Here is a 16359-nt window from a genome sequence, read left to right as displayed (position 1 = left end):
TAACAACTACTTTAAACAAAACAATGTGATGGATTGGAAATGGAAATCAGCCAAAATAGATTTGTTTGTAAGCTACGGGCTGCAGTGATGTCTGCAGTTGGTCCAGTGATGGCTGCAGGCATTTTAATTTCCGCACCACCTGACCTAGAATAATTCATTAATCAATCATCTGAACCCAGCCTGATTCGCAACGCCTGTTCCAGGATGCCTGACATCTTTAATTCTACTAAAATCTCTTTTTTCAACTTATTTCCTTTTCTCCCTGCAGAGGACAACGTTAGTAGAGAAGGGTAATTAATACGCTACTTAATGTGTAAATTATTCACAGCAGCCGGGACAGATAACTGCATTATTCATGGTGGACGCTTGTTAGTTTGAGGAGAGTCAATGAGATCGGAGGAGAAAGGTTGGGTGGACTAGTAATCGCAGTCCAAGTCAACAATAAATCTGTTGACGTGGCTTTTTTCCCCCCTTTTTAACCATTTCAAACAAATAATATTTTCAATTAAATTAAACTCAAACCAAATGGGTCGACCCACCAAACATAATGAATTTAGGTTGCCAGGTTGATGTCATTTCATTCATTCTTTGCCAATGGATCTGCCAGTCAGAACAACTTACTATGAAACCAAAACATAGACAACTTCTCTGTTAATTAACAGGAAGGTGTGTAGTGCAGAGCCATCACTCAACATCGACTATACCCATTTCCTAATCCCCCCCCCCCCCATGTGCATCACATTCTGCACTATGCTGCCAGTTTTGGGTTTTTTTCTATGACAGTGAAGGCATGTCCTACCCTTCTTGGTTTGTTTACTTCCTGAAGTGCAGAATTGGTTTTTGAAAAGAGGCAAGTGGTTCATAAATACCAACGGGTTATCCCACTACTGTCCCTAAGATTTAAATTTGACTGCTTCTGTAAGCTCCTGCAAATATTTACATAAGTTGTCCAAACAGGTTAACATTAAAGCAGCCCTTCAAGTACATATGAGAATATCAATGAGCTCTCCACATGTTCCATTTGCATCCATCCAAAGGCAACTTAACAATCTTTGTTTCCAGGCACAGCAGGAGTTCATAGTGGCAGCTATAGTAATTGGTCTAAAAAGAGAGAAATTACACAACACCATCATTTACTCCAGCTGAATACTTGAAGGTCCCACAGGAGAAAACTTTCTCAGCAGGCCTCGGTTCAGAAACAAGCAACCCGCAACTACAGCAAGCCCACCAACAAATGGAAACAACCAAAACTGTTTAAAGGGGTCAGAGAAGGGCTCTCATTTCTCATGGGAACAATTATTTGGTTCTGGACCAGAAAAGAAAAAAATCCAAGAGAAAGAACACCATCAGCAACTTTCCTAGCTGTGGAAAAGAAACAGGGTGATTGGCTTGGCATATTACATGAAAGCTGAGATCAAAAAGAAGCAAAATGGTGGAATCTTTTCAGAATTACAAATCATCTCTTATAAAAGAGAACAATTTGCCATTTCTAACTTCAAGAACTTCTGCTACTTCTTTTTAAACGATTGTCTTAATCACAGTGGTTTGCTGCCAATGAAAAATCTTTAAAGACCAGAGGAACAATAAGCTCCAGCATTATTACTTCTGCTTTCACTACAAGAGAAATTTCAAGGACCATCTATTATTGTTACATTTACTTTGTTTCCTAATTGAAGCCATCCGTCTATGTCCTGGATGACCCTGATTCAGATTGATAAGGCCACATTCAGAGGTTGTACCGGTTTCCACATTCTTAAAACACTGAAGGAAAATGTGTGTCCAGGGCAGTACTGAAGGAGCGCCTCTTCACCTGATCCGATGCTATGCAAGTTTATGCATGCGTTGTTTATGCAATGTTCAAATCTCACACGTTCAATGTTCGAATCTCATACGAACACCTGCTTTTAGAGACTCTGCTTTCGATGACAATAGCAGACAGAACTAAACATTCAAAAGTGTGGTTAAACTGCACTATAGTCTACAGTCACAGCACCCATTGCCAGAAGCACTGCAAATCTCTTGAATGCAATCTAAAAATACGTCAAGAAAAGTTAAAAAAGAAACAAACAAAAAAAAAGAAACTAAATTTTCCACCGTATTTAGTTGATCTCCAGCGAACTTAGTTAGGTGTCGGTAGCAGCCCAGAGTCCCCACACGCAGCTAACTCAGTTAAAAGTTAACTAAAAGCAACCGTTGGTCAACTGTAGGGATGGGAATTGTTAAGAATTTAGCAATTTCGGTTCCATTATCGATATCGCTTATCGATTTGGTTCCTTGTCGGTTCTCTTATCGATTCTCGCCCAGTTATATATAGCACAAATATAGTACAAATGGCTTTAGTTGCAGTAACACTTTCATTTCAAGTATGCACCACCATTTCATCTATTTCCACCTCTGTCATTTTACTTTTCCCTGCCTGGATGAAAGGGGTAGCTACAGGTATGGGACCCTGCCTCTGAGCCTGCCTCACTCTTGCAGTCCTTATCAACTAAATGTTAATATCAGATGGAAATTATTCATACAGTGTGTCGCTAACATTATTACAATCAACAGGACCTGGAAGTTTTACGTTACAGGGCTCTCAAGTTTGGAATGCAGGCTAGAGTGACACCCCCCCCTTGTTTCCCCCTGTGCTTGTTTCCTGCCGTTTCCATAGCGATAGCAGCATGCCAGAGAAATTTATATTATAATTTTTTTTTCAGCGTGAGAAATACACTGTGTGGCGGGAGTGCGTGACAAAGGACCGAAAAGCGTGACTGTCACGCTCAATAAATAAGACTTGAGAGTCCTGCGTTACCTGCAACTTTTGAGACAGAAGACGCTGGGCCGCCATCGCTTGGCAGCGTGTCAAAGACTTTACATTCGTGCAAAATAATTGCATGCTGTTTGGTCAAATGTTTCTGCATGTTGGAGGTATTTCCCCCCTTTGATGTGGTCAAAGCTCTGCACGTGTTGCAAATGACCCTAGAATTGTCCTTTTTGGTGAAATATAACCATACTTTGGAGCGCTTCTGCCTCGACGCCATGTTGGAAACATCGATCGCGCAAATGCGTCAGACGCTAGCAGAACCTATAAACAGGATCGTTAGGCAGGCAGATTAACAAACTCGATTCCCATCCCTAGTAAACCGGCTACTTAGCTATGGATGCTTTTATAATGTCAGCCTGAAATGACCATTTACCACATTTCTTTTTTTCTTCAAGAAAAGCAAAAATGTAGTGATAAAAATACTTTTACTCTTCAATATGCAGTATGAGTTAAAGTGTTGGTATGGTTCAGGTCTCAATAATACCCATTAGGTGTGACAACACAGGTAAAGTGTTCCACTTTAATATTCCAAATTCAGAAAACGAAAGCAACCTCTTCTGCCCTGGAAACATTTCTGTGGTATCTGCAGAAATTCCTAACAAATACTGAATTTATGTTGAAGTTGCCATACCTGCCTACAGAGGTCAGTTTAGAAATCATATTTGGATAGTAAAGGACTAAATAACCATAACCGGTGTAATGCCAGAATGTTTGGATATCTGGGTAAATGTAACTTTTCCTATTTTTATTAGCAGAATCACCAATATTTAGGAAAAAACAGGTTTGTATACATGAGACACAGTGGATTTATCATTTCAAAGAATGAGAAAGACACTCACCTGTTATGGTACACCACTGCAGTGTAGGCCTCTTTATAGAAATCTGCACAGCTTGACTTCCCAAATATAACCTAAAGAATAAAAGCAGTAATCTTACAACATTCTGATGACATGTAAACATTACTCATTAATACATCCTAACATTTATAACTGATACATCCCCACTTGCAGAATAACACAACATGTCAGATGCACTACAATTCAATTACGATTATAAAATAGTCCAAAGCTGCCAGTAATGAAAGACATGTATAAAATATTCCGTTTACATTTGTCTGACTATATTCATCTTTCTTAAATAAGCATACCGGCATCGCATTGTTTGGATCCTCCCCATTCATGAATTGCACTTTCACTGTGATGTTGCGGGCAGAACCTTGGCGATTGGCGAAGTTAAGACTCTGAGGGTTCACATACAGTAGATTCCTGAAATGAAGAAAAAAATCCACCTATTCAGAGAACATGTCAGACTGTACCAAAGAACCACCTGTACAATAAAAAGAAACAAAACAAATCCAAAACAAAACACGAGTATGGCATTCATTTTAGAGCCCGTACAATGTATGAGAGCATTTTCCAGGAAATTCACTATTGTTGCTGCTGTGACAAGTGAATTTCCCCGTTGTGGGATAAATAAAGTACAATCTAATCTAATCTAATCTGATCTAATGACCATGTTTTTCATTTCAAAAGAAAAACATAATCTGAACTGTTACAACTTTCAATTTATTTCCAAGTGAGGGATTTATGAAATCAATGTACTCCTACAACTTGTTTTTAAAATAGTTTTTAAGGTCTTGGATAAGCCTAAAGTAGCTTTGGAGTCATTTTGAAGAAACACAGAAAAGAAAGCCTGAGAGTCATGAAGGAAACGTTTTTATATTGTGGATTAAACATCTTTTTGGGAAATAATTTAGAGCATATTTCCAAATTCACAATACAAACTCTAATATGTATTGTGTTATAATGCCCTCCATTCATTGTCCATCCATCCATTTTCTACACCTGCTTCATCCTGTATAGGTTTGCAAGGGATCTTGAGTCTGTCCCAGTTGTCACAACACAGTCTCATTATTATTTAGTGGGTGATTTAAAAGGGTATATTTTTCCACACTTATTCTACCAAAAAGGTTATAGCAAGTCAAACTTAGATAATATAAATCAACTTGAACCGACATCCATGCACTCTTACAATACTATGATAATTAAGCCAAGCTTCTTTGATAGTGTTTGACCTAGTTACCCAACATAGTTACATCAGACTCCATGAACTGATCAATTTAAGGGGAAAAGGCCACTTCGTTAGGTAACCCATACTCCGATTGGTTTATACTGGAGGCTTGGTCTGCCAATAAATTACTATTGCCAATATAAGTATAGGAATATTCTGTCTTTAAGGTGATGGGTGATAATAATGAGAGCTTGCAATCATCTACATTTATACAGCGCAGAAAGGGGAACATAAAAGCTTGGCTGGATTACTCTTTTATAGTAAAGTAATATAATAAGCTATGTCGGTAAAGCACTTTTTAAACAAGTGTTTACAGGGCTTTGCGGATATCAACAATAAATATCAGCAATTCAGTTATTGTGCATTTAATCAATGTACCAAATGCCCACAAATCTGCATCAAGAGTTTTTAAGAACCTTGATATCTGTGACTGCAGGGGATCTACCTGCTTTGCCTCACTGTATGATCCAACATTCACTTAAAAAAAATATTTTGTCATAATCACGCAAAGCACTTTTTGAAAATTATATGATTTACTAAATCCTATATGATAATAATAATATAAAAAAATACTTATTCTACATATTAGCAAACTTTCTTTTGGTATAAATAGGATGGTGAAGAAAACAGAAAGTTATTTCACTAGTTTTGTCATTATTTCCAGCAAGAGTGATACTAATGTAGTTGGGAAGGAGAAGGAGGAGGCGGCCACGGAATAGGAAGTATAAAATAACCTAGGATCAGCTGATAAACCACAGTGACGTAGTTGATTCTGTGGGGGATAAATCCACAGAGACAACAGCTGGAACCACAACAGAGAGGGAACCGTGGGAATATTTGACTGATGATTGGAATTTTACTTATTTTTTTCTGTTCTATCAACATTCATCTAACATGTCCTCGAAATTGTAAAAGCTCGATTGAAGTGGGTAGTTGAACTGAAATGGACCCAAAGATAAATTTACTGTAACAGACCTGAAATATCCTGAAAGCAGCAGTGATTGGTCAGTTCATCTCATCAGACTGAACTTAGGTTAATCAGTACACATGGGAAAGCAAACTTAACCCTGCAAACTCTTCAACTCCCCATGACACTTGCAGATAGCAGTTTTGAGGCTTTGCTATTTTTGGTTAAGAGGCTAAACAAAGGGAAAACTGTTGGTGTTTACACACTCTGAATGAAGACGTTTCCTTCCTCACCAACAGAGGAGACGACAAACTATTTTACTGATGATGCTAAGGTGCTAAGTAGTATCAATGAACAATACAAACAAGGTGACATTTTTTGGGAAAACATAGTTGGATAAAGGGCCAATAAGAATGACTTCCAATGAAATTTGGGTATGGCAACTGGGGAAAAAAGGACAGGAGAAAAAAATCAGTGCAATGTGTTTTCATTTTCATTTTATTGACACATTCCACTGGAAACTGAACCTGAGAACAAGCATGATCCGACCATGTCATTTCCAGATGCACTGACTTTAGCATGCCAGTTTGGATCAAAACTCTTAACCACCCTGTTGCAATGAAGGATAATTAATATTGTTACCAGCTTTGAGCTGATAAAGAAAATTTCTTGCACATTATGCACTTGGCAAAATTCATTATTTTGGCAAATTCTACTTTGCCCTCCGTTCTGTTCATATAAAAAAATGTCAGTTCTTCATTACTGGAACATGAGGTAATCCCACCTGATAGTAGCAAACAATGAATAAGCTCATAAAGATGTTTGTGTGGTATTTTAAGGTGCGCTGTCACAGCCAAAGTGCTAAAATTCTAAACCAAAGCTAGTAAGGGGAAGAGAAGGCAACGTTATTGGTCCCAGTGGTGACTGTGGCACCTAAGGTCGTGACCCCGAATTGCGAGTGGCTCCAATGGATCCCAAGAACAACATCAGAAATCTATCTATGCCAAAACCATGTAGTGTAAAGTGCCAATGGTAGATTGATCGTCTAATTAAATACTAAATCTTGTCATTTCAGTGATTCTAAGAATCACCATTTATTCATTCATTTATTCATAAACAGCAGAGCTCAGTGCACAGGAAGGCAAGCTAATCTGAAACTATACAGTAGATTCTCTATCCAGAAGCATTCAAACAAAGCATGCATGATATGACATAAAAGACGACATGACTGAGGAACAAAATTATGATGAGTACATACTGTCCAAACTCTCCACCATCATTCATGCCCAGGAGCTCAACCCTGGCACATGTCAGACCCTCGCCTCAACCCCCACACAAAACGAGAAGAGGAGGAGAGAGATGGAGAAAGAGAGCAAGAGAGAGAGACTGGTTGGGCTGATTCAGCAGGATGCTAAATCAAACCGAGGAGCATTAATTACACACAGTATTATCAATCACAGCAAAGTGTGTGCAGAGTTATAAGGTTTGAGATTGATTAGACTGACGATCCATCAAAAACAGCGATGGCCATTGTTAGCTTTCTGCTGATCAGCTAAAGTGCTGCACCACAGATGGACGGCAGGGTAGGGTCGGGTGTGGTATGGACAGTGGATTGGGGTTAAATGGTTAGCAGAGAAAGAGGGGGGGGTGTAGATGTCATTTGCACACTACTGTGATTTGTTTGTTCAGGAGAGGGAGGGCTTGGGGGGGATTTGGGAGGAGATGGGATACAAAGCTAAAAACATAGTAGGATTTAATGATCAGCTAATCCCCCCCTCCTCTACTGAGAGGGCAGTATATAACACAGGGCAGCCTGCTGCTCTCACAACATTTTAACAGTAAGGGAAACAAGCTCATGAGCAGAGGGAGAGCAGAGGGAGAGCGAAGGGTGTTGAAAAGAGCAGAAAGACGAGGAAAGCAAAAGAATTGTTAGAAATAGTTCCATAGTTAAGGGTTGGAGAAGAATATCATTATGAAGCTGTTTTGCCTGTTGCTGGTGCTAGCCAGCTGTACTGCTGCTGTCCATTTGGACAACTCAGGCAAACAAGAGTACCCCACCATGCCTTCCGAGGCCTTCAGCATGCCATCGAGTCCAACGGAGGCAAAGTCTCGTTTTGCCATGCTGGATGACGTTCGCTTACTAGCAAATGGCCTCCTCCAACTTGGCCAGAGTTTAAGAGAGTTCGTCCACAAGACCAAAGGCCAAATCAACGACATCTTCCAAAAGCTTAACATTTTTGACCGATCGTTTTACCAGCTCTCTGTGGTCACGTCAGAAATCAAGGAAGAAGAGGAGGAACTCAAGAAGACCACCAATATCTTGAAGGTCAATAATGAGGAGATCAAGAACTTGTCACTGGAAATAAACTCTAAGATCAACAGCATCCTGCAGGAGCGTACACAGCTGCAGAGCAAAGTGGGGAGCCTTGAGGAAAGGCTGAAAGGACTGTCGCAGACCATGATCCCTGTTGACCAGCTCGGTGAAATCACAACACTCAAGGTGAGAAGCTTGCAATGCTATAACTGTCTGAAGTTATCACCACACTACAAGTTTCTCCAAAAGGGATTTCACAATTAAAATGCATGCAGTTCTGCACACTATCAACCAATGGGTTACTTTAACCACTGCAGTGTGAAGACCATACTGTGAGAAGTACTTCATGTGACCCACAATACATTACAGATTATTAGCAAGAAACATTTCAAATGTGTTCATTTTCCATAACTCAAAATTTGCTATATACAATGTTGTAAAAGCATAAGACATGTAAATTTATAATGCATAAACGATACTTTACTTTTATTTTTTTTAGGACGTGATTGAAACTCAAGAAAAAACAATCAACAATCTTCTTACAGCTGTGAGAGAGCAGCACGACCAGCTGGACCACCAGAAAATCAAGATTAAAAACCTGGAGGAAAAGGTAGTTGTGGAAAATCTGGTCAACTATCTGACATCTCTGAGAATCGGATTGAGCAGTTTGCATTATCTGTGCAAATCCTTTGATTTGGTGTGAATAAGAAATTCTACATGGGTTGAAAACATGATTCACAAGGAATTGTTTACATTCTCCTGCAGCTGAGCGACGACAGTTTTCAAGATACGGTTGATAAGTCAGTGGATTCCGATGATGCCGCTCCTGATATGTTTGAATATCTGACGGGAAACACAACTGGCCTGGGAACAAATGGTAAAATCTCTACTTAAATGTTTGAATAGTTGTTAAAACTGTGAAATTAAATTAGAGTGATATTAAGGATGTATTAATATTTTCTTTTTTTTTTCATTTGTTTTTCAGACCTCCCTGCAGACTGCAGTGAGGTGTTTAAGAAAGGAGAAGTAAGAAGTGGAATCTATGTTATCAAACCAAACCAATCAGAGCCATTCAACGTTTACTGCGAAAGGGATTCAGGTGAGTGAGACTTAAAACAATCTATGAACAGCAAAACAAGATTTCTGAAGAAAAAAGTTGTTCGGGCAGATTACAACATGAATCCATAAGGGTAGACAATAGAACAGATATAATATGATCAATAATAAGGAGACTTTGTAATCTTTCAGCTGACGGTTGTTGGTTTAGTGGTTTGTACAAGAGTTACCTAAGTCCAGTTGCATTTCTTATTTCTTCAACAGATGGAGGTTCAACTGTCATCCAGCGCAGGACTGATGGTTCAGTGGATTTTGATCAGACATGGGAAAAGTATGAAAAAGGTTTTGGAGATATGGAAAGTAAGTACCCTGTGTGTTCAGCTATAAACTGAACAGGTGCAAAAGATTGACATTTGTAAAAGGAAGCTATAGATACATTGTTGTTACTGAATTAATTTTTCTGTTCATCTACCAATTAAGTACTCCCCTTAACGCTCTTTTTTGAGAATGGTGTGGATTAAAAAGTACTCCCTAGAGTTATGGTCGCAAGAAATAGTAACTGTTAAATATCAACAATAAGCTGGCAAAATTACTTCCTGCATTATCTGAGTACACATCCAGTTTGGCAGCTTTCCCTGCAGTGCTCGATAAGATCATTCATGCTGAATTCAAAAGAAAATGAGGCCCTTGTACCGATGAATTTTAGCCAAAACACTCTTTCACAGCTACCTGCTAATTAACTCATTCAAAAAAGGCATAATTAATACTGGAGACACACCTTTTCTATTAAAAAATGGTTGAAAAAGAGCATGTTGGAGGTGAATTAGTAATTAATTGTGGTTCCCTTCAAACCGACGGGCTAATAAACAGACATCTTACTTTACATTTTATTTAATAGATATGAAATGTCCAAACAAGATAAATTCACTGATTGATGTGTCATGCAGAGGAATTCTGGCTGGGCCTAAAGAAGATACACAGTATCGCACAAGAGGGAGCTTACATCCTGCGTATTGCTGTGGAAGACTGGGAGGACGACAATCATTGGATTGAGTACAGATTTTCCCTGGAAGGACCCTCCAGCGACTACACCCTTCATGTCAGCAACTTCTCAGGCGACCTACCAGATGCAATGACCAGCCTCAACGGCATGAGGTTCTCGACAAAAGACAGGAACACCAACAACCAACCCAACTCCACCTGTGCTCGCAATAACACAGGTACAGAATCTGCTGTGGTTATTCAGCAAAACACGCTGCACAGTGACCCGCATCCCAACCACAACAGCAAAAATAATCAGCGTCAGATTCTTTTGCTATTTTTCAACCAATGATTGAATGAAGATAATTTGAGGAAAAGATCACTTAGTTTAGACTAACTTGTGTTTATGAACTGCTGTTTTCTGTTTTGGCAGGTGGTTGGTGGGCCAGTGCCTGTAGCGAAACCAGCTTAAATGGGAGGTACTTGTGGTTAAGGGCAAAGGGACGCTCTATGAGGAGGAAGGGCATTCACTGGAAGCCTGGCACAGGGTCCTCGTATTCCTTTAAGATGACCAAGATCACCTTACGACCAGCACCAGATGCACATAGTGCCAACTGAGCGCTACGATTTTTATATTCTCCCATAGTGGTATTTGGTAGTTTTCCGCATTTATTGATATCAAATGTTCAATCAAAAAACATCTGTACGGAGTGCTATTGCATAGAACAAACATTAGATATGTCTATCCGTCTGCAGCAAAAAGCTTGTCGCTTCCAAACATTTTGTCAGATATCAGGCCAAAAACGTCAGAAATCAAACTCGCAGATCTGTTGCAATAATTCACATGTCGGTTGTTAACCTACTATGTCTGATCCAGCAAGGACAAGCATACTGTTATTATGCAATACCTGCAATCATTTGCAAAATAGACATATTGATACACATCAGCAACCCGATTCCAAGCTGGAAGAAAAATGCCACATTGCTGCAGTAAAACAGAAAACTATGAGGAGATTGCAATCTCAAAACTGAGATCATGATACCATTTTTTAGGTGAACTTAAGCACATTTGACAGCTTCTATATCAACTAAGCTATTTTAAGGTGTATTTTGTCTTTGTGACGTGAAACTGCACTGTTTGTTCCCTCAGGCTACAGGCACAATCCCCAGTAGGTTATTATGTAATGCATGCAAATTATATAAGTTAAAGTCAAAGAAATAACCTGTCATTTCCAACAGCTGCAAAGGTGCCCATACTGGTTAGGACTTTTAATTCCTCACTGTTCTTTTACACCACTGTCATAGAAAAGAAAAACTAAATGGGTGCAGGACCGCCATACGAGTTGTCTAAAAAATATTGGTGATACAAAACCTTGGCAGTGCACTGATGTAGTATTTTTCTTTGTCTGTTCCTTTTTTATTCTGTAAAGTATTTAAAGCATTTTCATGGTATTGTATAATATGTTGGTATTGTTAGATAACATCATGTCCGTATATTTCCTATGTTATTGAGTCATATTGACTCTTGTCGTCATTACAACACAACAACCTGCTCTCATCCTCACAATAAGCATTGTATGCTATTTATGAAGAAAAATAAAATGAAGGTGCCAAAATAATGACCCAACAAGGTGTTTTTTTTTTATGTTTTCTTTTTCTTTTCACTCAACCAGACCGGCTGCAATCTAGTGGCGTACCGTGTGTATACTGCAATACTACAACATGTGGGACTGTGTTTGTTTTTGTTGCTGCAGCTTTTAACACGAATGACTTGAAGGCTGTTGTAATGCGTAACGAACACCAACTCAAAATGCTCATCTTCCATTTCCAGTGTTACAAAGAAGAAATAAAAACGCCTTTATGCAAGAATCGCTATGAATATTAGGTAAATCAACACCAACAAAACAGACAATCTGAAAGAAGACAACTACCTTAACAGACTTCACTGGACATATCGCCATGCGTTCAGAATTATTATAAATGTTTACAGCTGTTACCAAGAGATTATTGTAATGTAATTAATTACAACTACATGTAATCCGTTAGTACCCAACCTTGGGATTACATGAGATGCTCAGCTAAGACTGTCATTAGTTAAATCCCTACCTGCAGACAAAAATAATCTTTATGCAGGTGGACAATGTGGATTAAGGGTACACAGATCATATCTACTAATGTATGCAGTTCTTGTTTGCCCTTGACAGACATGACGTGCATGCAATGGCAGACATAATGTAAACATTAACGAGCCGCAGTGTCGGTCATCATTGTACACAGCCCTGAATTTTAGAGTAGTTAGGTCTCTTATTAAGGTCTTTACTGGCTGGGTGAGGTACAGATACGTCACCTCAGGAATGACAAGAGAGAGAAGTAAATCCTCCACACTTATCCATACTGTTTACTGTACCTGTATGTGGTGTTTGGCACGTAGACATCCCTGGCAGGAAATTCCAGGATCTCTCTGGTGGGGCGCACCCTGCTGTCTGGGTAAGGTTTAACCTGCAGGAGGTCTGGAGTCAAGCAATAGTGGGGGTTCTCTGGAGCTGGAGAAATGTCCAACTTCAACTGGGCTGTGAACAGAAGGTGAAGGGAGTGACAGGGAAATTAAGAAAAAAAAAAAAAAGTGGTAATGTCAATTTGAAACAAAAACTAGTTTAAAACTTCAAATTCATCATGATAAACAAAGATGATCTAAATGATCTGCACCTGTGATGGGTCTGAGTCTCCGTAAGACTGAAGAAGGCCTTCTCATATCAGCTAAGAACTTATACAAATCCTCGTCGCTCAGCCTATCACCTTCCTAAAGAACGTGAAGCATAAAAAAAGAGAGAACATTTTTTAAAAGAAAGCATAACACTTCAATGTAGGAGAGTGAATTGACATAAATATGTGCACACCTGTTTGAAGAAGTTGGTGATAGTAAGTGTTGCAGGTCTGAAACCTGTCAGACTGCATGACTCATCTCCACTGGTGGTCCTCTCCAGTGAGCGCCTTCCCATGATGCTCGAGTTCCTTCGTTCTGACCACGAGCCTTTTCTCTCTGCACGCAGACAATAAAAAGTCATTCAAATTTGAAAAATCCACAGACTTTTTTTCCTCATCTACCTAGCAACAAAAGGAAATCCCCACAATCAGTTTCAAAGAAACCGTACGAAGTCAAAGGCCAGACAAACAACAAGGGTCAAACACAAAATTACACACCAAGGATCAATACAGTTGTTTGCTTTGTTTAGATGTTTTTTTTTTTCTCCCAGTTTAAATTTGACCAACTATTTGTTGTTGGAAAGTTTTTCAGATAAAGATTCTCACGTGTGATGTATTGACAGGCCCATGAGCCTAGTGCATGACTGCAAGGTTTAGTAATGTTCTCTGTTTCTTCATAACAATATGTGACACTGAGACTAGGGGTGCACCGTTTCAGTTTTCTGGCCGATCAGCAATCACCGATCTTTAAAAAGCCTGACCTGCCGATTCTTTTTTTTTTTTAACATCAGGTGTTATAAGGTCAGTCTGACAGCATACACCTTCAATGTCCCAATCTTATTTTATTGAAAAACGTCTAATGTCTAACATCTGGTGTTTAAAAGGAAGCTCAGACCTGAGAGGCTCATCTCCAGCTCTGTGTCTCTCTCAAGACTGCCAGCACTGTTTACAATGTTCATTAGATGGATGGCGGTCCATGCAAAGGGCATCCGGTAGCGGCCCAGGCGCTGGCAGAACTGATCTGACTGACCGCGAAGCTTCTCCAGCTTCTCTTTGTTCTGTTTAAAAAAAGAAGACAGATTAGTTAAACTTATCTGTGATTTATTAACAAACAATATATTACTAATACTAATTACCAATTCAGACTATTGGAACATTCAAGATACAACTTTGACCGATCATACCTTGGCAGCATCTGACTCCTTGAAGACCATATAGGGCTCTGCGCACTCTCCTATATCGCCTTGCTGCAGTACCTTTTCCAGCTGTTGACATAGAACATGTAAGTTTTCAGTAACTATGGTCATTTTTTTTTTTTTTCAATTTACAAGTTTTCAAAGATATCTTCTTCTGAACCTTGAATTTGAACTATGGAGGTTATATTTTCCCTGAAGAATATACTCACAGTATCAAAATTCTTTTTAAATTTAGAGAGTATCAGCGGAACAATTCCTCTTTAAACGAGTATTACATTATGAACTACTGGCAGCCCTAATCTTGCTTGGCTAGCAGGGTTCTGCAAGCCGATTTATAGTGTCTTTCAGAGAAAGTCAGCATTACAAATCAACAGCAAGAATCATAAAAGTTTCTCATGTCATGGCTCGTGTTCTGTGCTTTTCCTGCCAAAAAGTAAAAAACGAACACATGGAAATTAGTTGAAAGCATTTCCTGATGTCTTAACTGCATCTACAGACTGAGGACTGATCATCTGTTTCGTTACATTAGGTTAATATAAAGTCATTCGTTAACCTCATCACTTCGACAATCATCTTAAAAATCTTTCATCTAACATTCAGCATTGAATGCAACTGAATAAATGTATTCCATTTATTTGAAAAATAAGATCTAATAAGGAAAAGGACATTACTGTAAAGCTGCCTCACCTTGATGACTAAGAAGACATCCTGGGAGGGGTAGGTGATCGAGAAAATAGCAGAGCGTGCCAGCGTGGAGATGGCTGCCGTCTGTATGTGCGGACGCAACATTGCTTTCGTCTGCTCAGAGTTTAAGTCGAAGAAAAAGTTTTCTGATATCTGAAGGACACATTAAACAGAACAACAGGTCATTATAACCCTGATACAAATAGACCAGAAATGTGCTACCATGACTACGCTGTCACAACTGTTATTAGTGGCGGCTGGAGCTCAGGAGCTCAGGTTAGGCTGCTGGTTTGACCCAATTTCCAAACTTCACAGGTCAAACCGTCTTTAAGCAAAGATGCTGAACACCATATTGGATCCAGTCCGTTCCTCACTTGTAATTCACTTTGGATAAAACTGTCTGCTAAAATGATATGTATTATAAAATCAAAGTGTTACTGCAACCTGATTTCTTGCTCTCAGGTGCTGACAAACATGGCAACATTTCAGTGAGAAATGGGCCACCTGTGTCATAATAGAGCTCCAGACTGGTGCAATATATGTTAGAAATCCACTTGTCAAGGCTACTGCTACCCTCTAGTGTTTGTTACTGTAGCTGAAGGAGAGCAGAAAGAAGCAGCACTAGATAGGCTCGTTCAGATAGAAACATGGTTCCAGTGTATGATTTAACTGCATTCTCAGAAACATAACAAGACCACAACATAAAATTTTATCGTCCACTCATCAGATTCGATTTGGCCTCCCAACAATTTTAATGGTTTGCGGAAGTGACCACACAACTCAGAGCTGAGGAGGCACTGAGGAAAGCATAACAGCTTACCTTTTTCTTTTCCTTGACATCGTATAAGGCCAAACTAGCAAATATGGGTTCAATTTCGATCTCAAACCTTCAAGTGGAGAGAGAAAAAGGAGTGGGTCAGCAGAAAGCAGCAGTTAAATAAAAGAACTACGTGCCTTTTTTTTCTGAAAAGGGCTGTCCACCACTTACTTCAAGGACAAGCACTTGACAAGTAGCCTCTGGCCAAAGTGCTCTTTAGGTACATCGGGCACACAGTGGCGCTCAATGGGCTCCTCCTGCACATTCATAGAAGATTACACGTGAAAAAGAGAAAATGAATGACAACCTGCAACCGGTTTTATAACAAACACATGAAATCCTTGTCTGGAATGAGTCTCCCAAAAAACCTTTATAAACTCTATAAGTTAGGATATAAATGCAAATGGGATTACGAGAAGTTTTCCAGAGTCATACTGTACCTCATCTAGGGCCGGGTGCAGAGCAAAGAGCTCGCGATGGCGGTTGGACTTGCGCTGTTCTTCGTTGTGTCGGTCAATCTCTTCATTGGGGGCGCGGTCAAGGAGGTGAGGGAGGAGGGCATCGGGGAGAGAATTCTTCAAGTCAAAGATGCTGCATGCCCAGCTGCCCCGTGGAGTGTCATCTATAGACATTGACCGTCGTTTCAGATCATCCTAAAAAAAAAAAAACAACAAACACAGAAAAACAAAGTCACACAACTGAGGAAACGTCTTGAAGAAAATCTCTATAAATGGGCAACTAAAATAACACTGCATGTTACATTTGAAAATCTCAAGTGGGGTGCAAAAAAAAAAAAAACAGTGGGCTGCTTGTTGTTGCACC

The 16359-nt window shown here is 39.4% G+C and overlaps 2 protein-coding genes across 27 annotated transcripts in view; one reads left to right on the top strand and one right to left on the bottom strand.

Annotated features, from left to right (window-relative positions):
* dock7 (dedicator of cytokinesis 7) overlaps nt 1-16359 on the bottom strand; it is a 46253-nt gene that overhangs the window by 22452 nt on the left and 7442 nt on the right. For all 26 annotated transcript variants that reach the window (XM_075485822.1, XM_075485813.1, XM_075485815.1 and 23 more), the window contains exons 6-16: nt 15978-16190; nt 15709-15794; nt 15541-15607; nt 14724-14873; nt 14025-14105; nt 13736-13898; nt 13035-13177; nt 12844-12937; nt 12545-12707; nt 3957-4074; nt 3649-3719 (exon numbers count right to left, since the gene is read on the bottom strand). In XM_075485822.1, coding sequence (XP_075341937.1) covers nt 3649-3719; nt 3957-4074; nt 12545-12707; nt 12844-12937; nt 13035-13177; nt 13736-13898; nt 14025-14105; nt 14724-14873; nt 15541-15607; nt 15709-15794; nt 15978-16190 — 1349 coding nt within the window. The remainder of the gene's footprint in view (nt 1-3648; nt 3720-3956; nt 4075-12544; nt 12708-12843; nt 12938-13034; nt 13178-13735; nt 13899-14024; nt 14106-14723; nt 14874-15540; nt 15608-15708; nt 15795-15977; nt 16191-16359) is intronic.
* angptl3 (angiopoietin-like 3) lies at nt 7657-11744 on the top strand. Its single transcript, XM_075484441.1, has 7 exons — nt 7657-8286; nt 8600-8710; nt 8866-8977; nt 9086-9199; nt 9421-9516; nt 10104-10376; nt 10571-11744. Exons 1-7 carry the CDS (start codon nt 7759-7761, stop codon nt 10753-10755), a joined length of 1419 nt encoding a protein of 472 aa, XP_075340556.1. The 5' UTR covers nt 7657-7758; the 3' UTR covers nt 10756-11744.

The sequence above is a fragment of the Odontesthes bonariensis genome, chromosome 15 (assembly GCF_027942865.1).
Source record: "Odontesthes bonariensis isolate fOdoBon6 chromosome 15, fOdoBon6.hap1, whole genome shotgun sequence".
Taxonomy (NCBI): domain Eukaryota; kingdom Metazoa; phylum Chordata; class Actinopteri; order Atheriniformes; family Atherinopsidae; genus Odontesthes; species Odontesthes bonariensis.
This window is presented reverse-complemented; position numbering and strand designations above follow the sequence as displayed.